General features: G+C 53.0%; 12 protein-coding genes across 12 annotated transcripts; 8 read left to right on the forward strand and 4 right to left on the reverse strand.

The window, feature by feature from the left end:
* Window positions 1-801: 801 nt before the first annotated feature.
* BDZ99DRAFT_456266 (uncharacterized protein) lies at window positions 802-3,389 on the forward strand (the record flags this gene model as incomplete). Its single annotated transcript, XM_033718471.1, has 5 exons — window positions 802-1,791; window positions 1,847-2,000; window positions 2,054-2,229; window positions 2,286-2,587; window positions 2,647-3,389. The coding sequence occupies 5 exons, from the start codon at window positions 802-804 to the stop codon at window positions 3,128-3,130; spliced, it is 2,106 nt and encodes a 701-aa protein (XP_033568457.1). The 3' UTR covers window positions 3,131-3,389.
* Window positions 3,390-4,695: 1,306 nt separating this feature from the next.
* Window positions 4,696-6,516, forward strand: BDZ99DRAFT_577619 (uncharacterized protein; the record flags this gene model as incomplete). The annotated part of the gene is made up of 1 exon (XM_033728720.1): window positions 4,696-6,516. The coding sequence occupies one exon, from the start codon at window positions 4,696-4,698 to the stop codon at window positions 6,082-6,084; it is 1,389 nt and encodes a 462-aa protein (XP_033568458.1). The 3' UTR covers window positions 6,085-6,516.
* Window positions 6,517-6,807: 291 nt separating this feature from the next.
* On the forward strand, window positions 6,808-8,725 carry BDZ99DRAFT_577621 (uncharacterized protein). The gene is made up of 2 exons (XM_033728721.1): window positions 6,808-7,343; window positions 7,603-8,725. Exons 1-2 carry the CDS (start codon window positions 7,278-7,280, stop codon window positions 8,611-8,613), a joined length of 1,077 nt encoding a protein of 358 aa, XP_033568459.1. The 5' UTR covers window positions 6,808-7,277; the 3' UTR covers window positions 8,614-8,725.
* Window positions 8,726-9,753: 1,028 nt separating this feature from the next.
* Window positions 9,754-10,566, forward strand: BDZ99DRAFT_528444 (uncharacterized protein; the record flags this gene model as incomplete). The annotated part of the gene is made up of 1 exon (XM_033726371.1): window positions 9,754-10,566. The coding sequence occupies one exon, from the start codon at window positions 9,754-9,756 to the stop codon at window positions 10,564-10,566; it is 813 nt and encodes a 270-aa protein (XP_033568460.1).
* A 565-nt stretch (window positions 10,567-11,131) lies between these two features.
* On the reverse strand, window positions 11,132-11,730 carry BDZ99DRAFT_504608 (uncharacterized protein; the record flags this gene model as incomplete). The annotated part of the gene is made up of 1 exon (XM_033724055.1): window positions 11,132-11,730. The coding sequence occupies one exon, from the start codon at window positions 11,728-11,730 to the stop codon at window positions 11,200-11,202; it is 531 nt and encodes a 176-aa protein (XP_033568461.1). The 3' UTR covers window positions 11,132-11,199.
* Window positions 11,731-12,888: 1,158 nt separating this feature from the next.
* On the reverse strand, window positions 12,889-14,254 carry BDZ99DRAFT_504609 (uncharacterized protein; the record flags this gene model as incomplete). Its single annotated transcript, XM_033724056.1, has 1 exon — window positions 12,889-14,254. The coding sequence occupies one exon, from the start codon at window positions 14,252-14,254 to the stop codon at window positions 12,917-12,919; it is 1,338 nt and encodes a 445-aa protein (XP_033568462.1). The 3' UTR covers window positions 12,889-12,916.
* A 289-nt stretch (window positions 14,255-14,543) lies between these two features.
* BDZ99DRAFT_577623 (uncharacterized protein) lies at window positions 14,544-15,584 on the forward strand (the record flags this gene model as incomplete). The annotated part of the gene is made up of 1 exon (XM_033728722.1): window positions 14,544-15,584. Exon 1 carries the CDS (start codon window positions 14,829-14,831, stop codon window positions 15,582-15,584), a length of 756 nt encoding a protein of 251 aa, XP_033568463.1. The 5' UTR covers window positions 14,544-14,828.
* Window positions 15,585-15,784: 200 nt separating this feature from the next.
* On the reverse strand, window positions 15,785-16,525 carry BDZ99DRAFT_528447 (uncharacterized protein; the record flags this gene model as incomplete). Its single annotated transcript, XM_033726372.1, has 1 exon — window positions 15,785-16,525. One exon carries the CDS (start codon window positions 16,523-16,525, stop codon window positions 15,785-15,787), a length of 741 nt encoding a protein of 246 aa, XP_033568464.1.
* A 164-nt stretch (window positions 16,526-16,689) lies between these two features.
* Window positions 16,690-19,066, reverse strand: BDZ99DRAFT_430002 (uncharacterized protein). The gene has a single exon (XM_033717236.1). The coding sequence runs from the start codon at window positions 18,711-18,713 to the stop codon at window positions 16,908-16,910; it is 1,806 nt and encodes a 601-aa protein (XP_033568465.1). The 5' UTR covers window positions 18,714-19,066; the 3' UTR covers window positions 16,690-16,907.
* Window positions 19,067-19,373: 307 nt separating this feature from the next.
* BDZ99DRAFT_403335 (uncharacterized protein) lies at window positions 19,374-19,806 on the forward strand (the record flags this gene model as incomplete). Its single annotated transcript, XM_033716338.1, has 3 exons — window positions 19,374-19,397; window positions 19,446-19,541; window positions 19,660-19,806. 3 exons carry the CDS (start codon window positions 19,374-19,376, stop codon window positions 19,804-19,806), a joined length of 267 nt encoding a protein of 88 aa, XP_033568466.1.
* A 778-nt stretch (window positions 19,807-20,584) lies between these two features.
* On the forward strand, window positions 20,585-21,929 carry BDZ99DRAFT_577626 (alpha/beta-hydrolase; the record flags this gene model as incomplete). Its single annotated transcript, XM_033728723.1, has 2 exons — window positions 20,585-21,240; window positions 21,385-21,929. The coding sequence occupies exons 1-2, from the start codon at window positions 20,595-20,597 to the stop codon at window positions 21,927-21,929; spliced, it is 1,191 nt and encodes a 396-aa protein (XP_033568467.1). The 5' UTR covers window positions 20,585-20,594.
* A 1,708-nt stretch (window positions 21,930-23,637) lies between these two features.
* On the forward strand, window positions 23,638-24,596 carry BDZ99DRAFT_483732 (uncharacterized protein; the record flags this gene model as incomplete). Its single annotated transcript, XM_033722593.1, has 3 exons — window positions 23,638-24,434; window positions 24,503-24,540; window positions 24,577-24,596. 3 exons carry the CDS (start codon window positions 23,638-23,640, stop codon window positions 24,594-24,596), a joined length of 855 nt encoding a protein of 284 aa, XP_033568468.1.
* Between the last annotated feature and the right edge of the window lie 230 nt (window positions 24,597-24,826).

Here is a 24,826-nt window from a genome sequence, read left to right on the forward strand (position 1 = left end):
TCTGCATACATTCAACATGGTGCATGTCTATTTATCCACCCTAACAGGATGTCCGCGCGAACATGCAGCTAACTTCATGCTGGACCGGTGCTCGCCGTTTAGGATTTCTCCGTAAGGCACGGATGTCAAATAGCACCCTGAATCTAAGCTTATCACTGAAAGGAGAGCTACGGGAGCCAGATATGCTACAATCTGGGGTTTGAGGCCTTTAAAGAGCCGTGGACACGGTATCAGTCCCGAGCATGTGCCACGGAGAGATGCATTCGCACAGATTAGTGGAACGTTAGAGTCGAAATTGACCGCTCGAAGCCGAAAGGCACCGGGGCCTACATATATGCTGGAACGCTCTTCCGCTCTTGCAACAAGAAAGGACGTCGCCTTCTTCACGCCCCGGATTCCCCGGATTCTAGGACTCATCCAATCAGCGCAGGCGGAAGGGCGTGCTGAGATGTGCGCAGACATGCTCGGACCCTTCCCCAGATCCGCGATCCGGGCGGAACGTCCCTTCTCCATGTGCCTCGCCGCTACCCCTGTCTTCCGTCCTTCTCCACGCGGGGAATCTAGATCGGCGCCATGCGAGCAGATGAGCCTGAATAGACATACATAAGTACCAAATACGCAGATGCGCGCGTCTCGCATGCTTTCGTGTCGTTTTGCTCCTCTCCGCCGCGTGTTCTGTCAATGCCACTCCGCGCGTTTTCTACCCCCTCACCCGATCATCTCATCCTCAACTTTTCTTGTTTTAGACTCGACAAGTGCCTTTAAAAGAGTTGGAGTGTCCACACTAGGTGGGGATCGGGAATGGAGCAGCGAACGCGCCGCACGGTAAAAGCATGCGTCATCTGCCACAAGAAAAAGGTCCGCTGCGACATCGACATCGTCGAGGGCAACTCGTGCACCAATTGCGTGCGCGATGACTACGAATGCGTGCCCAGAGAGCGGAAACGGAAACGCTACACCATCAGCACCTCTCCACCAGCCACCACATCGCGGACGACGCGTGCGAAGCAGGCCGCAGAGGACCAGCGCATCCACGAAGAAGACGCCCACACGACAAATGGCAATGGCGTCTCCATCCATGAGAACGGCTTCCGCGAAGGGCGAAGCCAGGCTCGAGACGACATACGGCAGGATAGCTACACCACCCCCAGCACTGGTCTCGCATCTGAGCATAACATCGATCCGTCCCTCCACAACTACGGCAGCGGCAATACACCTGTAAACGCCAGCTATCTGGGCCGTCTGGAATACATCCGCAATGATGTCCCAGTGAACGATGAAGGCACAGTGCCAGATCGAGCTCCACATAGACTCTCAGAAACAGACCTCGAGATCATGCGCGTGCAGCGCGTCTCTGAACTACCACCACGAGCAATCCGCGAGTCGCTACTCGACGCGTTCTGGACGCGGTGCTACCCCTGGACGCCGGTGGTAGAGCGGCATTGGGTCGAAGATCAGCCTTCGAACAATGTATCGCTGTTACTGCTGCACGCGATGCTGCTGGCCGGCAGTCGCGTGTCCTCCGTCTCTCCAGGGTACTCGCCTGAAGATTTCTACAAAAAAGCGAGGGTGCTATTTTGGATGGGAGCGGAAGAAGACCCGATTGTCACCATCGCGGCGGCGTGTTTGCTGCATTGGTGGAATCCAGAGGGGCCGGAGAGAGTGTCGCTTGATACGAGTGGGTTTTGGCTGCGTATTGCGGTCGGTCTGGCGTATCAGGTTGGGCTACACAGGGAGCCGGTAAAAAAGGCGGATGCGGGGTTGAGGCGTAGAATTTGGTGGTCCTTGGTTGTAAGTATTATTTCCAATCTATTAAGAGAAACGGTAGTAGCTAACTTTGCTAAAGGTGCGAGATTGCTTGATCAATGCTGGACATGGTCGACCTCGAGCCATCGATTTGAAGCTGACAGATGTATCACCACCTACGGCGCATGATTTCGAGGGCGATACTGCTAGAGCAAATCTATTCTCTTCTTACGTTACGATATCATCTATTCTAGGTAAGCTGTGGGACTGACTTTGAGCTCCGAGCTCCTAGCTAATTCATATCAAGGTGACCTAACTCAAAGTTTCCTTACAAAATCCGGCTTCCAAGACCAAAGAAGCCAGATCGAAAACCACCTCTATCGCTGGCTGAAAACTCTCCCCGATTCCCTCCATCTCTGCCGACCAGAGCATGGCAGGCTTCTAAAACAATACAACTTTGAATCACGACAACTGCATGTCCAAGTAAAACTCCCCTTCTCACACCCAAATTTCGAATACAACTAACGCTCAGCAATCAGTACTTTACGGTCCTAATAATAATCAACCGCTCCCGCGATTCCCGGGGCCCGCCCTCAACCGCATCCCTCCTCGCCTCGTCCTTCCTCGCCGGCATCTTTGAAGACTTTCTTGCGCGCGACGAACTGCGCTACCTAGGCCCGATCTTCACATTCTACCTCCTTGTAGCAGGCATGGCACAGCTATCATGTTACCGATACACCGGTCTTTGGGACGCGGCCGCGAAAGACCTAGATGTCATGTTCCGTGCGCTAGACGAGTTAGCGAAGAGGTGGCCGAGTGCCGTGGGGAGTTTAAGGCATTTGTAAGCTTCCTTCCCGTTTCTTTCCGCCGTGGAAAAATGCTAATACCTAACGCTTTCAGGACCGACGTGAGGGACAAGATCGTCATGCGCCCAACCGCCCTCCCGCACTTCCCCCACCACAACCTCACCCCCGAACGCCTCCAATTCTTCGAAGACTTCGGCCCCGAGCTCTGCCGCATGTGGGTCGCCATCCACGAAGGCCACCGCGACGGCATCCAGCGCATCCACCCGTCCCGCGAGATCGAGACCGCCGGGATCCTGCAGGGGCTACGGACGCCTGTCACGATGCTTGAAGGGCTGGGCGTGGATGGCGCTGATGGCGAGCTGAACGATGAGCGGGAGGAGAGCGAGTGTACGAATGGGGGCAGGGATGGGGTTTATGGCTATGGCGGGCGGAGAGATGAGTTAGGGCATGCGTTTGGGGGCGGCATGGCGGGGCTGGGGTATGAGACGGCGCTGATGCAGCCGACAGCGGATTTGATGACGCAGTATGAGGGGATTGGGAATTGGTTGCTTATTGATTGGGATCAAGGGCTTGGATGAGTGGCCATATACATACGGTACTAGGACATACGTTTGGGCACTGTTGTTGCCACTGCTTGGGGTGCCTAGGGGCTTTGGAAATTCCAGATGCGACGTGAAGGTCGATGCAGCGACAAGTAGGTTGCATTTTGACAGGCCGACTATTCCGGGCAGGCTCCGGATCGTACAGTCCTCTCGTACAGTAGCCAGCGTACAGTGGGTCTTGTATAGTCACGTGCATGCGATTATTATAGCACGCCTGGTATATTTTATTACAACCTTAAATTTAAAGACTACCATAATCTAAGAGAGTTCGGACGCCTTATATATACGCCCATTAACCTTAATCACTACGCCTCCTTAGCCTTCTTAGGCTTAGGCCCCTTTGTATAATACACCTCCTGCTGCCCATAGTAGTTGTAAAAGTAATGCTATTATTATTAAGTCCTCTCCTCTTAACGTAGTCTATGAGCCTACGGCCCACATCAACCTGCGGCCTACAGAACTTTTGGTGCGATTTGGATGTTTTAGCACCCCAGCAATCTTAACAACAACGAAATATAAAGTACAATTTTAAGATTCTCTATACTATTTAGCCCTTTATAGTTGCTAGGTAGATAGTTGTTAGGTAGAAAGTTGGAGCAATAAGTACGTGTAATTATATTGTATTGTGAATCTCACCTAGTCTTAGGGGCTAAATCTCTTCTGCGACTAGATAAGGCCTTTAAGAGACGCCAAGAATTAACAGATAATGTTGAAATAGTTACTATTATATTCGTTCCAAATTGCAGCCTGTAATATTTTGTGATTGGTGAGATTTCTTCGGTGTTGAAAGGACCAAACCACACCAAAAGTTCAGTGGGCCGCCGGCTGACGTCGGCCATAGGCTAATAGAGTACCTTAAGCCGGCAGGATACCCTCTTACGCCTACATGGTATAAGATACCTCTGCAGATAATTACTCCGCTTAAAAAGCATGTAGAGAGTCCTACTGCGCATTAGGCTATACACAAATCAGGTGGGGTTTTTAAATTAGATGGGCTAATAAGTTAGACAGGGCACCCGTAGAACAGAACAGTGAAGTCTAAAAGAGCACCTAAGCCTAAGAAGCCTAAGAAGCCTAAGAAGGTAAAGGAGGTAAAAAAGGGTAAGAAAATAGTAGTTAAGATTGATGGGCATATATGTAAGACGTATAAAGTAACGTAGATACTACCTAGATAGCATAATAGTATTAGTTTATAATTTAGGGGTGCGATAATCTACGTGCAGCGTGATATAATAGACTAGTGCACGTGACTGTACAAGACGCAAAGGACTATACGCTCCGAAGCCGCCCCGCGACTATTCTACATGCTGGTGAAGCTACTCCTCGCAACCGTATGGAGCGAGCAAGATCGTAGTCCAAGCAGTGGTATATCCGTGCGCTCAAACTTCTGACCCTGCGCAACATCTGGGTTCGATATAATTTCAGATAATGCACGTGATCTAGATCGATCAGATTAGATAATGCGCTAGGCACCAGGCAGCAGGGCGGTCAGACTCCCGCCTTCACCACTCACGCAACGCTTTGCACACATCAACACGACAATGAGAGGCCAAAACCGAACACTAGATACCCTCCCCGTGGAATTGATTCAACGGGTCGCCGGATTGCTGCCATGTTCTTCGGCCCTGAACCTGATTTGCGTCAATCACAAATTGCGCGAGGTCTGCAACGACCGCCACGTATTCAAGCACATCGCGCAAACGCTGCATTTCGATTCGTCCTATAGTGGGGAGCTCCACCATCGTATCTCGCAGAAATCCTATCTAGACCATTTTACCCGGAAGTGGGATTCTGACGCTTTCTTCCGAGGAAAATCGTTACTTGAGACCAAAGAGGTTGCGCTCGCGGTTGAAAAGGCCCATGGCTGGCTTACCAAACCGACTAAACCAAATAACGACCCTAATTATGATCACGTTACGGACGAGGACAGAGAAATCTGCCGCTGGCTGCCTCAACTCATCGCCCTCCACCATCCGTCTGCACTTCACGCGGATCCCAGTGTGATTTGGAATTTCATAGCAGTGTACCTTGCCGGTATTTATCAAACGAGATACGATGATCTCGCTTTTTCCTTCCTTGCTGCATTGTTAGAGCAATTAGTACCGCTAGGTGCAGAAAACCTTGGCCAGATGACGTGCCACGAGGAAGCCGTCGTGCGAGCCATGAAGGAGTTTACCGATGTGGCTGTACGCGGCGACTTTGGGTCTGGCCATGCGATAGTCGATACAATGAACCATTACTCTTACGGACTCTCCCCGGTCATAATGGTCCGTGTCATCGCACGGTTAGCGCCCAAGGCGAAACCTAAGACCAAGCCCAAAAGGGAGTCCATGTACCCGGTCAAGCTGCCGCTACCATCAAAGATACCTTTCCAGTCGTTCTTCAAAAGCATACCTCGAGTATTGCAAGACCGCCAAACTACCGACGGCCCATTCCCGCACTTCGACGCCGGCGCCATGCTGACATCAGGGTTTATGTGCTCCGGCGAATGGGTAGGATACCACAGCTGGAACATCAATGATTACAAAATCGATATACCAATGCAATCCATCTATTTCGAAGAGCACAGAAACCACGACGGAGACACTCTTCTGCGGAGCACGTCGGGATACGACACTTATGGGAGGTTTGAGCTGCTGGGCACTCTCACCCAACACTTCAAACCCCAGTACGCTCCCTCGGAAGGACATACAGCTGGGCGTGCGATGCTCCAGATGACGAAAAGTTACCAGGCTCCGTCCACGGAGCCGTACAAGTCTGTGCCCGCGCAGCCGTTTCAGTGGGGGGGTTGGGTCACGCCGTTTGGGATTGTAGGCACGTGGGGCCATCCACGCCCGAATCTGTGCATGGGGGACTTTTGGCTCTGGAAGAGGGAGTGGTGCTATGAGCCGGAATCTGCTTTTGATCAATTGATTTACACCAAGTCTTAGGTCTACATGACCACTTCAAACACTGGCTGGAGGCGCACAGGGAGGGGCACTACTTTCTACTCTAATTGTTTCGCTGATTGACCTCACCAACAGTACCTGATATTTACGCGACAAAGTCCTCTCGCGGTATCAATGATAGAATCAGAAATCCTGGATGGTAATAGCTACCCTCAACAGATTCTCAAATTCAAACTCTTATGCAATTGTATGGAGCAAATCGCAACAAGCTACAAGCTAAGCTAAGAGACACGCCATGGCGCAAGAGGAACAAGCAGGCTGTACGCTGTATTAGTATCAGTCAAACCCGCATGAGACGGGGCCTAGTTATCATTTCAGCAGCAAGGGCATACGCCTATAAGAAAGTCCTCAAGCTCAACGTTCTTGATTCAGATCAACGAGTTACCTCGTTGCTAGCTCCGCCAATAAAGGCCCTAGGATTCGCTTACCTCGTTAGCGCTAGCTCTTTATTTCAACTACACCCTTCGAGGACGTGCGTCTACTTCCTCAACATGACTGATTATCCTCGAAGTATATTCTCACACCTTTATCAACGACAACTTTGGGACCATTGTAAGGAGATTGTCTCATAGTCATCTACGTGGGTGCCATCTGCTTTATTCGACCAATGCTCGATTGACACGCCCAAGCTTACAGGAAGGCCCACACAACACGTTCACGTAACCCAACCAACCCGCGTAGCAGACACTCGGAACTCCTCCATAACCTCATCTTACCCCCTGAAATACTCCTAGAACGGATCCTCCCGCCCCGGCTCAATCCTCCACATCGTAGCCTAATTATTCCCCAACGCCCACACCCGCCGCTTCCAATCCTTCACGAAGAAGTCTCTCAGGACAAGGAAATCGTACGCAAAACTGGTGCTCTTCAAATCGATCGTGACGGTCCGAGTCCGGCCCTTCCACCGCACCGACTTCGACGCCTCGACCACCGCGCCTGTCGTCCTTTCGAGCAACTCCAGATCGTAGCGCACGCAACGGCAGAAAAAGTTCCAGGCGGATGTTGCCGCCGTAGCGGAGCATGGTGAGCTCCATGGCGCGGAGGACGGGGTGACCGCGCCAGGCAGGGATGTCGGCGCGGTCGGAGAGGACCTGGGTTTCCATAGCCCCCTTGACAACGGAGGTGGCCATGCGAGAGAATTGCGAGGTGGCTTCCTCGTGCGTCTGCTTGTCGAGATGGAAGATTTGGGCGCTGATGAGGCCCTGTTCGGGCTGTGCGAGCGTGGAATGGTCGTGGTAGTGGTTGGCTGAGATTTTTTTCCTAATCTCGAGGGAGGTGTCGAAGGAAGAGGTGAACTGAATAAGCAAGAGTTTCATGATTTCGCACTGAATGCCTACTTGTTAGCGCTCACGGGTCACATTCACTTTTCATCCACTTCTTTACCTAGAGATTAGGGGTCAGCCCTTCGACAGTTGCCTACGTCCTGTAAAAGTATAAGTACTTGCTCCCACGCCTGGACTTCAACATCTCCATACACTCATCTCACCACCAAATTTCCAGCACCACCAGATCCCAACACCACCAATTGCTCCACCAAGGGCTAGAGCAATTAAGCAACCACTGGGCTCACTTCAACAACTCTCTCCATCAAGCCTAGCCATCACACGCCAATTATTTCACCGAGAGTCAACAAAGTCGAGGACCTCTTCAACAATAGCCCCAACCAAGAACCTCGCTGCCGAATCCAAGGATGCATTGAAGACCGTAGCAAATGGTTGCATCTCCACATCCTCCACGACCCCCAACACCGCCTCGACCAAACCCACCATCTCGAACCTCGCGAAGCGTCGTACCCCAGCTCAACTCCCCACCCCCAAAGGCGCCTTCCCACTCAAGAACCTCCCCCGCGAGCTGCGGGACCTCATCTACGACCACATCCTCTGCGACTTCACCGCCGAGATCTACGCCTTAGACTCGACCTTCCTATCACCAGATCACCACAGCGACATCATCACCGTCGCGACCACCTTAACAGCGCGAGCAGGCGAGATCCCCTTATTCTGCCCGCCCATTCTCCTAGTCGACAAGCAAACCAGCGAGGAGACCACGGCCGCCATCTCCCGCCACTCCCGCTGCAGAATCACCGGCGATTTCAGAACTTGCGAGCTCTTCGGCACGGAAGTGAACGCGCTCGTTATGTTCGAGAAGCTTTATATCCATATCGGCTCGGCGATCTTCGGCCGCCTTGGGAAGATGGTGGAGCTGCTTGAGAAGGCGTTGCGGTTACTTTTGGAGGCGTCGGCGCATCCGCGGTGGGAGGGGAGGGTGAGGGCGGTTGTGATCAATATGTGGCCGATTATGGGGCGCATCGAGCCGCATCATGTGGAAAAGGTTCGGAAGTTGATTAGGTTGGTGAAGGAGCTCACGCGGTATAAGGGGGTGAAGTGGGAGATCGAGGGCCCGGGTCAGTGGTTGGAGAGGAATAGCACGCCGAGGGAGAAGGGGGAATTGGTGGAGGTCATGAAGCCGTTCATCAAGGGGGATGGCCATGGACGGTTCGGGAATCCGTGAAGGAGTAGCTTGGTAGACTTAGCTGTCTAGGAGCCTGCGATCTGGATGGGTTTTGGTTGCTGGCGGAGGCGTTAAGAGTTTACCAGATAGATTGAATTGAACATATTCTTGTATTGAATATATTCTTGTATTGAGGTAAATGAGTGTGTTTATACACGTGATGAAAAGGAGAGTGACGCGACGCGGAGAGTTCCTCCGTAACTATGGGATTACGAGCTCCTACAAGACTCTAGTTCGTGAAGCCGTACAGGTCTACTATTACTATGGATGCAAACGCGGAGGTAGAGGTGGAGCCTGTAGATCTGGATATATCTACGAATCCAAGCCAGAGGCTGAAACTAACATTCAGGTCGAAGTAGCACATACAGGTGAGCATTTCAGGCATTGCTTCATTGGTCCAGCTTTTGGTGGTCAGGGCGTTTCCTCGCCGTGCAGTGTTTGATTAATACCTAGGTAGAATACTCGGGTAGGCAATGAGTGTCTGCACATATGCTCTTTGGGTTTTCTTTTAACTTGCCTAACGCAATTAGTTTGTAGAGTCATAGAAAACATGCTCAAAAAGCAACCCGCGACCTGTTTTATTTCCCTCGTCCGTGGTGCAATGCTGGGTTAATACTCAACATGCATAGATATTGCCAGGAGCCCTCCCGACTAGCAACCAGGAGTTTTATAGCTCGTATACCTCCCTTTTCCTTTCTATATGTAGGCTATCTCATCATCAATATCTAACTCATAACTAAATTAGGCAGGAAGATCTCGTTCACGCACTGAATTCCTACTTGCTGGATCTCACGGGACGCATTCACTATGCGCTCACTCTGCGTTCACGATTCATTTAATATGCATTAACCTCTTTAGCATTCACAGCTGCCTACATTGTATAGAATTGTAACTGCTTAGCGCCGCATTATAAGCTCCATATATATATCTACCAGTCCTACTGCTCAGCTTCAACTTCACCAATCGCTCCACACACCACCTAAACGATCTACCACCACTTCAACACCACTAACCGCTACACCCACAGCTAAACCAACCAAACACTACTTCAATCAATCTTCCTACTCAGCTCTCAATCCAGATTCCAACACACACTAGCTGCTCTACCAAGACTCAAAGCATTCGGCAACTCAGGCAACAATGGCACCCTTTCCCTTCAAGAGCCTCCCCCGTAACGTGCGCGACGATGTCTACGATCTCGTCCTAGAAGCCTTCGTCGGCACCATCTACGCCGCAGACCCCGTCGACCTCGAAATGGGCATCGAGGCCCCCCTGCCGTGCCCGCCTCTCCTACTCGTCGACAAGCAAATCAACGAGGAAGCCACGGCCACCATTGCCCGCCACACATTGCCCACAATCAAGGGCGATATCGGCGAGTTCGGCCTCCAGGCCACGGAGGTCAATGCTATCAAGAAAATGCGGCTCCTCAAATTCGACATCGGTTACGCCCACTGCGTGTCCACCAGCGTGCGGTTGCTTGAGAAGGCGTTGCGGATGTTCCTGGAGACGCCAGCACATCCACGGTGGAATGGGAAGCGGCAGGGCGGGAGGATCAACCTATGCCCGTTCAAGGACAAGTTCACGGGAACGAAGACAATGCGAGAACTGTTGGCCAGATTGGCCACGCTGTTGAAGGAGGTTCTTGCGCACAAGGAGATGGCGTGGGAGGTGGCATTACCTAAGTCCTGGAATGAGGAGTTCTCGACGTTGGCGCTCGCTACGAAGTATCATTGGTACTTTGCGGATGATGACGACGCGGACGACATGGATGAGTGGTTACAGGCTGGTGGTGGATCCCGTACCGAGGTTCTTGACGAGCAGGAAGACGAAGGCCCCGATGTGAGAGAGGACGCGGAGATGCAGGATGTTGGTGACGAGTCCGACGCAGAGTCCGAGCTGTCCGATATGGATGAGGACGACATGGAGTTGGAAGAGGATCTCAACATCGCATAGGCCATTGTTTGTAGGCCCAGTCATGTGGTGTCTCTTCAAACTCGCCGAAGAGAACGAGTTTGTAGAGCTCTAGCAAGCAACTAGTATGGTCAAACTGAATATATCTTCTAGATCTATTCAAGCAGGAAGCGAGCTTCTGTCTTTCCTTTATCGTAGTACCCACAAATACGGTTGAAATTCTGAGCCTCTCTCAAAACACAGACTCAAGTCACGAGCTTGACATTCGAACTCGTTGAACCACTTGGGCTGCATTTTGCTAGCTCCTACCGCAGTGAAAAGTCCCTAGCTAGCAAGTATTTTTCGACTAAAGAGGGTTTTTGATGGACGAGCCTGGTTATAACCCCCCCTTTTGCTAGATATAACCCCCCTTTTTGCTGCGTATCACCCCCCCCCTACATTTAGCCTAGATCCGGCCCGTAACAACGTTGTTCCACCAATCAGATTCACTCGCTTACCTCTTGTGCAAATCGGAAAGGATGTATACACGAATTGGAAGTAATGTATATACAAATCAGCAAGGCTACATAAATTGGCAAGGCTATACAAATCGGATCGGAAAGGATGTATTCACTCTGTCTACTCTAGCTAGTCTAGAAGCGGAAGGCTCCTAGATGGCCTCCTCTCAATTGCTGATTAAAAGGAACACCGTATAGTTACACCATTATACCAAGGTCTTCCACCCCACTTTCCTTCACTACGAAGAGCCTCCTCCTCAGGAGTAGACAGAGGACCATCCTCAAGGCCTGGTTGACTGTCAGGGACTAAGGAAATAGAGCCCTGAGTCGCTGTGAGTGTGCCTGCTTGTCCAGCGGAGAGGTCCGGTGCTGTATTTGTCAACTGTATAGGATTGTTGCACACTACAATGGCCCGCTCGACCGCCGGTGTGCCTGTAGAGATGCCTGTCATAGTAATTTGGCTGGCCTGTGTCGCAATCTGCATCGATTGAGTTGGCTCCTGTCCACCTACAACACTCTGCCCTTGTTGTGCACGAGTAGTAGTCTTACGAGCTCGCCGGAGATGCGATGTTCCTCCACGTGCCTGGTCCTCTTCCTCTACGGACGCGTGGCGGCTCCAGGGGGGGCGGAGGGGTATAGTGGAGAGGCTGGTGATGTAGAGGACGTGGTGTTGTGTATTGTAAGTGCGTAGTTGATGTATATTCCACATCGGGATAAGTGAATCTGATTGGTGGAACAACGTTGTTACGGGCCGGATCTAGGCTAAATGTAGGGGGGGGGTGATACGCAGCAAAAAGGGGGGTTATATCTAGCAAAAGGGGGGGTTATAACCAGGCTCGTCCTTTTTGATAGGGGGCCACTAACTACACACCCCCTTTCGCTATTTGCACACCCCCCCTCTCGTCTGATCTCCTAATTGGCTGGAGCGGCCTGGCCGACTCTTCGGAGTTTCCTCTCGTGCTCCTCTTAGAAGTGAATGAGCGAGCGCAAGCGGCGATGCAGGTGGCAATGCAGGTGGCGATATAGGTAGCAATGCAGGCGGCAATGCAGGCGAGCCAGGCTTAATAGAAAGGAGCTTCTACAAGGCGATGTTTTGATAGTTTCGTTTAGCTATACGTACGGCATCACATACGGCATCACGTGCAGCATCACTTACGGCCTTACGTACGGCATCACGTACGGCATTACTTACAGCTAAAGGAAACAGAAAGGATAAGCTGCAAAACGGAGAGGCTGTATAGCTATACCGATTTGTATAGCCTTACGTATAGCCTCATGTACAAGCTTACATACGGCCTCGCGTATAGCATCACGTGCAGAGATACGTAAATGTGAATGCCCGGAGGAAGCTCCGCGCTGCTCCAAGCCAATTAGAAGGTGGTGAAGCGCCAAGAAGGGGGGGTGTGCGAATAGCGAAAAGGGGGGTGTGAGATTACTAGTCCCCTTAATAAGTCAGGCTCCCTTTTGACTTACTAGCTAATCGACGGCTAAGCGACTCCTCGCAGCAGCGTTTAACGAGCAAGACATCTCCATGAGCTTCGATAAATCCAGCTACTTATACAAAGATTTAAAGTACTGTGCGTCAGGCTCCCAATTGACCGGCCAACTGCCTACCAGCTGGGTTACCCCTTACAGCGCTCTTGAATGAGCCATCACGTAGACAAACAGCGCCTATTTCGGGGTATCATTACTATTACAAAAAACACGCTTCTACTCTGACCGCAAAGACATTCTAGCCGTACCGAAGTTCGTCAAAGGAAAGGAAACAAGTACCTAAACACCTGGTCTAAAATCAGCACGTGCCCCTAAATAAATGCCCATGAAAGGCTAATACAGCACTCATCGCTGCAGAATACTCGAGATATACCGCCCCGAGGTCAGTCACATTGCTTCTCCTACTCCTCTTCAGAGTCAGGCATCTCTTCATCTTCGGCATCGGCCCCGCCCTCCTTCTTTTCGCCCCCATCGTCCTTGAAGCCGGCATCATCTTCATCTTCGTCACCGACCTCTTCCTCTTCGCTCTCATCATCTTCCCCGTCGCTCTCGTCATCTTCCTCGTCCTGGGTAAGGCGACGAATCTGCCGCACCTGCTTCATAACGCTCTCCGTGTACCAGTCCTCCGCCTCCTCCTTCTCACACTCCTGGCACGCCTCGTCGCCAATCCTCAAATCGAAGTTCTCCGTGCTCACGGAGGCTGCCTTGAAGGCCTCCCACTCATCTAGCAGATGCCACTCGTGATCAACATCCTCAACTGCAATCACCCACCGCGTCCGCTTATCCGCTTTCATCATCTCGATGATACCACGAAGCTTCTCCAAGTCCTCCTCTGCACGAACAGTGCGGTCGACGCGGGGCCGAGCCCACAATTGCATCCTACGGGTTTGGTTAATGAAGATCAAACAGTCATTCATGACGACATTGAAATCACGGGTTCGGTCGGCCCACTGAGGTTGGGTGGAGGCGTCAGTCCAGACTTCCACGGAAGTCTTCAGGCTCTGGAAAAACTTTGAGCGAGCCTCCGCATTGCCACCCTGTGGTTCAAGGAGAACTCGCATATGGGCGAGGTGTGTGAGGGCATGGCGCTCCGTAGCAGTGAGCTGATGGTCCATGACGTTGTAGCACGGCAGGCGGAGACCGTCTTGGTGAGGGCGTGGTCGCTCCTCATAGTCGAGTTCCTCTTCGCTCTCCATGGCGGTGTCCTCCTCTTGAGGTTCAGGGGCAGGCTGGATCTCCCGCTCAATCTCCCACTGGCAGCTAATGGTCTGCCACTTCGGAGCTTCCCTAGTCTCGTCGTGGAGCTGCTTGTTGACGCCCAGAAAGGGCGGCATCACCTTCTTCCGGTCCCACCGAGAGGACCACGGCTTGACGTGCTTGAAGTCTTCCAAGATCTCGTCGTAGACCATGTCGCGGAGCTCTCGCGGTAGGTCGAAGAAGGTGGTTCGCGACCGAGCAGCTTCTGCCGCCAAATGTCGTTGAAGGGCTTCTTCATGTTGACGACCTTGTTGCTGGAGGAAAGCCTGATCCTGGAAAAATCCTTGCTGCTGGAGAAGGCCTCGTTGCTGTAAGAGGGCTTGTTCCTGCTGAAGCGCTTGTTGTAGCTTCTGAGCTTGCTCCTGTTGAGCGCGAGCCTGGCTCCGGGTGATACGCTCTATCTTCAATACACGTCCGTAAGCTGCCTTGCCACCGGAGACTGCGTTCTTGAAGGCGTCTTTGCGGCCCTTCCTGGGAGCCATCGTTAATGTATTCTGGCGAAAAGATGTGGTGGATGTTCCAATCGAAGTGGACCGTCGGCGGGTCCTGGTGAGTGGTGGTGGATGAGTGTGATGTTGTAGACAATTGCAACTGCTGCGCGAGAAGAAATTTATACCCTCCCAGAATGCTTGCCGCAGGTGAATCCAAAGCACTGAGGGTTGTTGTGCTGTTTGAACAAGTGGATCCGATCTCGTGTGGTGGTATGGTGGGAGCACAGGAGGGTGTTATGGGAAAGGAGTGATATAAGTCTGTATAAGGCGCTCTTCGTCTCCCTGGGAAACCATTGTGAGCGATTACTGTAAGGTGTCGACGTGAATTAAAGGGAAAAAGGCAGGTAAAATGACACGGACGCCGCGCTACCCACCGCGCCCTCGATTCACTGCTTGGGGTCGATTCGCGTTACCAAGGCCCCTATAAATTTTTCCCACTGAATGTCTCGCATCAGCTTCCACTACCTCTGCTTAAACACCACCACACCGCTTACACACCATAACCTCACAACGCACTCACCGTACAACCCATAACAAATACCCCTCTTCCTCAATCAACCTCAAAATGACCGGTACCAACTTCCTGGACCTCCCAGCCGAAATCCGCAACAAGGTCTACAGCTATGCCCTCGAGCCTCTCCGCGATGCCTGGATTGGAAAAGACAACTACAACTCCACCCACGCGCGTAACATCCTCTTCGTGTCCAAACAACTCCATCACGAGGCTTCGGATGTTCTGAAAAAGCAATCCACCGCCCATGTCCACCCGAAGGCTGCGCCGCACTGCGAACCGACTACCCCCTCTACTCTCAAGGAAGAATTCAACGAGACAAAAAACAACGCCCTCCGCAACTTCCGCAACGTGGTGTTCGAACACATGGACTTCGGTCGCCACGGCACTTGCGCCTGCACCCTGCTCAGCTTCCCTTTCCAGATGGGCTGGGAATTCAGTCCAGGGAAGCGGCTTGAAGACCTCGCGGAGCTGAAGTCGAAGCTGGAGACGTTCGTGGCTGGCTCGGAGGCGATGGAGGAGCACGAGAAGCGGGCTGCGTCGGTTTGCTTTCGGGACTTCTTTTGGTCGGAGGTCAGGGGGCCTGTGACCGGACTGGCCCGGGAGACTGTGCAGGCTGTGGAGCAGATGGCGGCATGCCTGGAGCTGATGCGGTCGAATAAGCACACGGTTTGGGCTATCAAGCTGTCTCAAGACGCGGTAGATAGAGGAGATTGGGCCGTGGTGGAGCGCTGGGGATCGGGTGGAGAGGCGAAGGATTGTGGAGGAGGAAGCGGCGGGGTATTGAGGTCGCTTGCGTCGAGGGGGTGAATGTATCCACGAATCAGCATACGCGCACGGCCCTCCTACTAGACGAGGATAATATGCCAAACAGGCGCCGGGAGACTCAGCCTCCGCTTCCTCCTTAGCATGCCCCAACCCCCATCAACCCGTTCGCCCTACCCGCCCAACCCATCGCCTGAACAGCCTTCACCCCACATCTCCTCCACCCTCTCCCACCCCTCCACCCCCTACCACTTCCTCGCATCCATCCCCGCATCTTTCACAACAGTCCACTCCGTATGCTCATCCCCCCTCATCGTCCACAAACAGCCAACCCACTCCTCCACCACACGCTCTCGCAACTTCCCAATCCCCCTCTCCATACTCCCCCTCTCCCTCTCCACAATCCTCCCCTCCATCCCCTCACTATACGCAATCCCAAGCTCCAGCACCCAGAACAAATTCCGCACATCAACCTCCGCGTACCGCTTCACATCTCTCGCCAACCCCGCTGATCCGGAGACGAATGTTACCAGCCGGGCGTTCAGTGCCTGGAGCATCTGCGCGAGCTGGTAGCTCGTGCTGGACGCTTGCAGACGATACTTGGCGAGGTCGCGCGGGCCGAAGCCCGCATTGTCGAACCGGACGCGCTGGAAGCGGAGGAGCGCGTTGCGCTCGGTCGCGGTAGGCGGCCAGCTCTTAAAGAAGGATATCGTGATGGCGACGACGGCGGTCGAGGCAAGGACGGTGTGGGCTTCGTCGTGGAGTTGTTTGTCGGCTAGGAGGATTGGGATGGGAATTGGGGTGTCGTGGCGTTGGGAGGGCTTGATGGTGGGATGGTCTGAGAAGAGGGAGGCGTAGACCATGTTGCGGAGCTCCGGGGGGAGGGACTTGAAGAGGGGGAAGGTAGCCGACGTCTCGGCGTTGGCGTGCGTTTCTTTGCGTATAAGGGCGTACTCCGGGCTGGGAGTTGCCGTCGTGGTGGTCATGGCAGCTATTTCGGAGTCTATCTTGCGAGATGGGTGGTGTGGTCTTTAGAGGTGGGTGTAGGTGATTCGCGAGGAAGCGTTTCGAGCTTGGTGTTGATTGGTAGGGGATGGAGTAATACAAACGCTTGCAGCACGGACCCAAAGATAAGAGGTGAATGGCCATGGGGCGAGCCATTGACTGAGCAGTAGTAAGAAGAGTCTGCAAAATTGTGGCATAGTGGTGTGAAGAGAATATTTCGTTCTTCTGCGCAGCAGTTTTGATACCAGAAACTGCGGATACCGGAGCAGATATACAAGCATCTCCAGCAACAAGCCCTCTTATCGCGACTATCACTATTCATCATCACTCTCCTTCTCCTCGCCCATAGCTTCATCACTCCCCTCATTCATCCCCCTCACTCTCCTCTGAGTTCGTCTCTTCGCCGTCAGTAAACTCAGCAGTCCCCTCACTCTCCCTCTCATCCGCTTTCTCTTCCTTCTCTTTCTCCTCCACCCAATACGGCGCCACCAAATCCTTCAACCTCTTCTCTAACTCATGTTCCCCTTTCTCATAAATGAAAGCCCTCTTCGGATGCCCCTGATTAAGGACACACTTTTTCCATCTCACATCCTCGTCCCATCCCCACGGTACCTCCCGCGACTCCCCCTTATACGGAGAATCCCCCACCATGTTCACCAGCGTCACTGTGACCCCATACTCATACGCTATGCGCATAAACCCCACGATATCAATACTCCAATTTTCTAGATTGGCCAGCGGGCCTTCGAGCTTCAGCTTTGTAAGGTTGGGGAAGTGTCTCGCCTTCATGAGCAGCACCTCCTCGAGCGCGGGGAAGAGGTGATGCGTCAGGAATGGCGTAATCCGGCTGTCGTGGCCTGGCACGCCGAGGTCCCGCACACAGGTGACGCACAGGTCCTCGAGGGAAGGGGCTAGAGCGCGCCACAGCTTCGAGCGGTAGTCGGCGATGGCGCGGGTCTGCGTCTTTGTCTGCTCAGCGGGGGCGGAATCCCCCTGCGGCGGTGAGAATAGGCCGTCGTGGCCCCAGACGAAGACGGGCGCGAGTTTGAGCTTTTTGAGCGCGGGGAAGTGCGTGAACTGCAGCGCGCAGGGGGTTTCGTCTAGCTCGTCTTGGTAGGGGTAGTAGTGTTCGTGGGTCAGGGCAAGAGCTTCGAGGTGGGGCGCGTGCGGGCCTAAGGCTGAGAGGATCTCTTCTTGCTTGACTGGGGTCCAGGGCCAGGAGCAGCCAATTTCGTACATGAAGGTTTTCAGGACGCCGGGTGTGGCGATTTTGAGGACCTTTTCGAGATTGGGAGAGTAAATTTTGCTAGCGCGGAGCTCGATGTACTCGACGGGTGACGATTCGGGTGGAATGGCTGCGAGGATTCTGTTCACTTCGTCTTGGCCTTCCACGCCAGTGCGGTAGGTGTAGAGGCGGCGGAGGGCAGGGAGGGCGAGAGCGCCGAAAAAGATGGCCGGGTTGGTGCGGTATTTGTCAACTTCGCCGGCTATGAGGACGTCGGTGAGGGAGCCGAAGGGGGTGGAGCTGTCATCCTGGCCGGCTGTTAATGGCATTTTGCGCGAATCGAGACGTTGGAATGGGCGGAGGACGTAGGTATCGTGCAGGAAGGCATCTGGGATCAAGTCCAACTTGCGGAGCTTAGGAAGGGCGGGAAGAAGTAGTGCTAGTACAGCATCCTCGTCCTCCGCAGTCTTGACGTCTTCGAACCAAGTGTTGGCTTCTTCGTCGCCCTTTGCATATTCGTCGACTCTAGCTTTCAGTATGCTGTCGAGATCATCGTGTTTTGGCCAATCGAGTCTACCATGTACGTAGTCGAAGTCGTTGGGATCTAGAACCGCTGTAGGAGTGATACCTCCCTCACCCCATGAACCCCGACTCGAGAATGACCGGACGAGCGCTGCATGAGACGGAGACTGCCACATGAGAAATGTGAACGGGAGAAGGTATTTCACTCCTGAGCCATAGCAGTCGTCTTTGAAGAAAATAGCGGAGTAGAGATGCGGCATTGCGATTCTATTGATCTTTTTGTTGGTCAAGCAAAGTGGGGCAAGGGCCGAATAATTAGGTGAGTCTGAGTTCGACCTTCTCATATCCGGGTCGGAAGACACGAATTGGATTATGCGGTCGATAAGCTCCTCGGGAAGAGAGCCGTCAAGGGAGAACGGCATTGTGGCTAGAAGAGAACAGAAAACAATGACTGGGGGGAGCGTTGTGCGGACTCAACGCCAATTCATGAAACACGCGATTGAATTGACAATTCCTGGGAAGATATGAAGCATTTGAGTCGAAGGGATAGTTTGGGAGGGTTGATACAGGCGTGTTGAATGTGGCGATGCACGAGGATGTGCAGGAGCTGAAGGCAACGACGCGGTCGACAGAGAGGCTGCCTGGTTCTTCAGGGCATCCGGCTGGTCCTTGCAGAAAGATGACGGTGGATAATCTCGGCCACCCAAGCTAGCTGAGATGGCAGCGTATGATCACGGGAGGACTCTGCCGAATAGCTCACGACATCGGAGAGGAGATTTGGGGGCCAATTGCATCGACTGACGAGAAAAGGAATAGAAGCACCGATGAGGAGGGGAAGAGCTTGGAAAGGCCTGTACCAATAGGCCTTCAGTCTCCAGTGCAAGGCAAATGATGCATCTTGTCTCTTTGTGATAGGAGGTGTGGTGTTGACGTTCTAGCGCTATGAACTGTGCGCGGGCATAACTCGCATTATGCGGGCGCCAAGGCTCGTGAAAATCCAGCCCAACTTCAACCTCACCTCGTTGCTCGCCATCCCACCTACAACCGCAACTTCACCCAAACAACACCCACAACCCGCAACCATGCCTATCTCAAAGAAAGACCGCGTACGTTGCCATGACCCATTCCCTCTGCATCTCACTAATACACTCCAGCGCACCCGCGAGCACAAGAAGGGCGACGCAGCAGGCACCCGCGCCGCTGTCCGTCCCAACGGCACACCTGTCAAGGCCCCGAAGCCCACGAGCATCGTACGTCCTCTTTACAGCCCTGGCTATATAAATTCTGCCCAAAATTCGTCTCCCTTTTTTCCCCAAGATCATGAGAGCAGGCTGCAGATTGGGCTCTGCTGACCACAAATTGTTTCAGTGCCAAAACTGCCGCAAGGAAATCGTCAGCACTATGCGCGTGCAGCTCGAAGATCACGCCTCGACCCACTCCGGCGAGTGGACCAAGGAGAAGTGCTGGCCGAACGATTTCCCGGCCGAGGGCGCTGCTGGTGCCGCCACGACCTAAACGATGCCTCCATTGGAGCCCAAAGAGCCGTTTTGGAGAAGCGGACGATATGAAGACATGGTCATGTCAAGCGGTTGTGACATCATGAACGAGGCGAGAATGGTGTTTGCTGGCGATTAGCCTTGGGGATGCAGATGAGGCAATACCAGGCAGACACAAGAATGGCTTAGATTGATACCAGTGGGGATATGGAGCACATGGCGTTAGTAGCATCCGCTACGGCGTTTATCAACTACTCTGTATCATGGCATTCGAAGCGTGTGAATGGAATGAAGACGCGTCCGGGGATCCCTGGGGTAGGTTCTACGTCCAGATAGTGGGTAAAACGTGAGTAGAGTGATTAGTCGATGGTCCGAATTTGAAATTACGGCAATAGACGACTATCTTCGCCGTCCCTTGACCACTACCATTTTGTGGTTGCTCAGGTAGGTAAGGTACCTTTAGTCTATACTTACTGTCCATTTCTCATTCAAGAAAATTAGTCCTTCATCGATCAAAGCCCATACACTAGACAAGGTTTTATTCAAAGTGGCTCTTAAATCTACTGTCTATCCCATCCCCACCACGAGCCAGGATTCCACCTCAAGATTCTAGTTATTGTCAAAACTCCGTATCTATTTATATATTTTTTGTCCGTCACGTGATTGTAATCATGATTTATAAGCACCGAACCCAACCCTGTGCCGTGCGTGCGCCCTATATGTACCTACCTACAAACGAACCACCTATAAAGCCTCAACTATCCACCAAATCATCATCCCCATCCTCGAATACATACCTCCCTTACAATGTCCTCCTTCGCAATCCCACCCACCGGAGCCTCCCCCTCTCTCAAACCTTTCGTAGTCAACATTGCTGAAGCCCGCGTCTCAGAACTCCACCAGCTTGTCAAACTATCCAAAATCGGCATCCCAACCTACGAGAACCAGCAAGCCGACGGCCGCTTCGGTATCTCCCGCGACTGGCTGATGGACGCGAAATCCGAGTGGGAGAAATTCGACTGGCGGGAAAGCGAGAAATACATCAATACCTTCCCGCACTTCACCGCTCCTGTCCCGGATGAAAAGAGCGGGAACGCGGACGGTGTATTCAATCTCCACTTCGTGGCTCTATTCTCGAAGCGAGCCAATGCGATCCCGATTGTGTTTCTGCATGGGTGGCCGGGGAGCTTTCTCGAGTTCTTACCTATGCTGGAGGTTGTGAGGGGGCAGTATTCGGAGGAGACGCTGCCGTATCATGTTATCGTGCCGAGTTTGCCGGGGTTTGTGTTCTCGGATGCGCCGCCGGCGGATCGGGGGTTTGGGGCGGAGGACGTGGCGAGGATTGTGAATGCGGGGGTGAAGCTGTTGGGTTTAGAGGCGTATATGGTGCAAGGCGGAGATATTGGGAGTCGAGTCGCCCGCATCTCGGCTGTGAAGTATCCGGAGGTAAAAGGTACGCGTTTCCACCCGCCGGCTCCCACGTGTGTAACACCAGTCTTAAGACATTCGTCTTCCCGAGCGTTCTCCCAACTGTATTCCATACATCTCTCTCAAACTCCAAGCCGAGCACCAAAGCTAACTACCTCCATTACAAAAGCGGCCCACCTAAACTTCTGCATGATCCCTCCACCCCCCTCCCACCCCACCAGCTCCACCCCCTCGCCAGAAGAGCAAGCCGGTCTAGCCCGCCTGGCCCAATTCCAATCCTCCGGCTCGGCGTACATGCAAGAGCACGCCACCCGCCCCGCCACCATTGGCTTGTGCCTCTCGTCCTCCCCCCTCGCCCTCCTCGCGTGGATCGGCGAGAAATTCCTCGCCTGGTCCGACACCCCCCCATCTCTCCCCACAATCCTCGAAGCGGTATCGCTGTACTACCTCACCGACACGTTTCCGCGCAGCATCTTCACGTACAGGGAGCCCGGGATCGCGGGGGATCCGGCGTGGTTCATCGCGAAGCCGGTGGGGTTTAGCTGGTTTCCGAAGGAGGTGGCGCCCGTGCCGAGGGCGTGGGTGGAAAGCACGGGCAGGGTGGTGTGGTGGCGGGCGCATGACAGAGGCGGGCATTTCGCGGCGTTGGAGAGGCCGGGGGTGGTTTGGGGGGATGTGGAGGGGTTTGTGGGGGAGGTGTGGAAGGGGGAGTGAGGGGATGGTAGGTAGGAACAGTGCACGGTGTCTCAACGGACGAAGGGATGATTGGCGGGATAAGTATATCGTAGGTAGCGAACTATCATGACGGCTAAGATGTGGGATTTCAGTATAAAGACTTAATTTGAACTTGCGTAATTACATAGAAGGCAAAGCACGGGAGGATTCTTGTTGTGGAGCAGAGCAGAAGCATGATTCTAGTTGCAAGTGTTCTTTTCACGGGTCAAAGGGGGATTAAGGACAGTTAGTGATGAAGAGTTTCATTCATGGAGAAAGATCTTACGCAGTAAGGTACTGGTTCATGGAGAAGTTACCTATGCGTTGGGTAAGTAACCCGATCATGACGTTTGCACAGGACATGAAGGAAAGAGGCATAATCGTTCAGGTTATCAGAGCTCTTTCTTGATGGCTTCAGCGGGCTCAGAATGCGTTCGACCGCACGTCGATGCTCGCCCATAATATCGTCAAGGACTTCGAGTTCAGCGAGCGCCCTGATAGGCAGCCTATCTACACCGAGAAAGGTTCCGAGACTATCGGCTTGAAGAACCTTCATCGCTGCTGGAAACATCTCTAAGGTTTCCCCGAAGCTCAGCCCATCGGCAGTGAGTGAATCGACATCCCAACCAAGCTTTTCAATGACGTCGGACATCTCGACGGTTTCTTCGAGAACGAGGCCATCGGTGGTGAGTGATTTCATATCCTAACCGAGCTTTTTAAAGAAGTCAGGCATCTCGAACCTTTCTTCGAAGCTGGCGACATCCGAGTTGAATCCCATGGAATCAGGCCGTTTGAAGAGATCGCGCGTCGTGTCGGTGGGATCACGGGTTGAAATGGCCGATAGGGCGTCTTCTCGGCTGGGGATACTTGCTCTCTAACGGTGCAGAGCAAGACTAGAGCGAAGGTAAAGAGGTGACCAAAACGCATTTTCGATGAAGTTTGCTTAAGGACGCGGAAGGTGCTCGGTATGATGTTGTTTGTGTGTTGGCGGGAGATTCTTGGGTTGCTTCATGAGTCTTCAGGTTTTCTCGAGGTGTGATGAGGTGGTCGCTTTGCAAGCCGCAATGTGTTTCTATATAGCTTGAAGAGTGCGTTGTTAACGAACAATGCATTGGAAATATAAGGGATTATGCTGATGTTAGTTCGTAGGTGTGCCGAGTATAGTCAGGAACAGTCGCGTGTAATACAATGCTTTCAAGACATATGACAAAGGGATGCACCATCTACATGAAAACTCTGACGATGCTAGACAAAGTGGAAAGCATATTGAGTCTGTATTGAACGGTCTTTGCAACACGCAAGCGATTGTAGCTGGGCCACTCCCGACGGCGGTAATAGACGGTCAAGCGCTGGACTCGATTAGTGTTATATCTATACATCTAGATTTACGGCTCAGTACTGGGTCCACATCGAGTAATGCCGAAAATCTGCGCACCTGGCTGAGCATCGTCATTTATTTTGCCGCAAGGTGGTTTGGGAGTTGGTAATTCACTATTAAATGGTGCGACATGTGTATATAACCAGCCCTCACTCGTAGGAACTCCATATTGAGCCATATATAGCCCCCTAACCTAACCGAGTCGTCGTTTACCTTCACCCTGCCCGCTAGCTCCCTCACACATTTCCATCGCTACCTCCCACCTCTGCCAACAGTCTACGCCCTTTTTCCTTCAAACACAGGACAAATCGCTCCTCCGCCAACTTAAAGATGCCGTCCCAGACGAAGCGCAAGCGCGATAGAACTATTAGTAAGGCCCGCGCTGAGAAAACCCGGAAAGCAAAAGCAGCAAACAAAGCACGCAAAACGGCGGCCACCGAGCGACTCCGTACCCGGGCCCCAACCGGGAAGTTCACCAAGTTCCTCGAGCTACCGGGAGAACTCCGCAACGCCATCTACGAACTCGTGCTGGAACCCGACGTGACGTTCAAACCTGCGACTGCGCACGAGGTGGTTGAGTCTGGAGAACCGGAGCGCTTCGCCCTCCTGGCCGCCAACCGTCAAATTCACGACGGAGCCGCCGCCATTTTGGCACGGAGGGCAACTTGCCATATATGTCTCGAGAGGCACGCTGTGGCGCGGCCGAATAGGGGGCAGCGGGCTATGGTCAATGAGGCCGTCGAGAACTTCACCAACATCAACATCTCCCTCAGTCGTCCGGCTACAGCGCCTAGGAAGGGCGGCATACGGGGATTGGAAGAGACGATCCGCGGTATTGTTGCCGTTTCTGCAACTGCCTACGACAGCCCGCAGCGTGAGGTGACGCTGGATCTGCATGAGTGGATCTGGTCGAGACTCGAGGACTTGTTCAAATTGGGCGGCACTTTGCTTGTACATGAGAATGTAAACGCCGAATGGAAGCGGTGCTTCCAGGTCATGAAGGGGCATACCACCATCCGCTGGACCGTCAAGGTGCCGGTTACGGGCCGCCAACTAGGTTCCTTCGCGGAGCTGATCAAGGAGACTTGCGAGAAGAACGGATATGGGTACGTAGAGGCGAGAAGGAGGTACGCTATTATTAGGATTGGGAGACATAGGCGATGATCAAGACTTTGTTGGCGCTACGGGAGGACAGTCGTAGGGAGGAGGCCAAGCTGTACCTGATGGACCCCGGTTAGTCCTTTTAACGGTCACTAATGCAATATCTAGAGGACATAAATTCGCCCTAAAGCAATATAATCCTAGGAGCGCGTGTGTACTCTCGAGATACCTCTGCACTAATTCTTTTCAAGTTTCTGAAATGTCAAGAGCTACAGGTTCTAATTCGAGACTGGCACTTTGGGCGTTTGTACTCCGGAGACGCCCATGAACTCACCCGTTTGGGTACTGTGTAATTTAATGAGCTATAGGCTCCAAATCAAGTCTAGGGTTTGGGGGGCAGGATCATGCTCTCGGTCCT

The sequence above is a fragment of the Mytilinidion resinicola genome, assembly GCF_010093595.1.
Source record: "Mytilinidion resinicola strain CBS 304.34 unplaced genomic scaffold BDZ99scaffold_39, whole genome shotgun sequence".
In the NCBI taxonomy this organism is placed as follows: domain Eukaryota; kingdom Fungi; phylum Ascomycota; class Dothideomycetes; order Mytilinidiales; family Mytilinidiaceae; genus Mytilinidion; species Mytilinidion resinicola.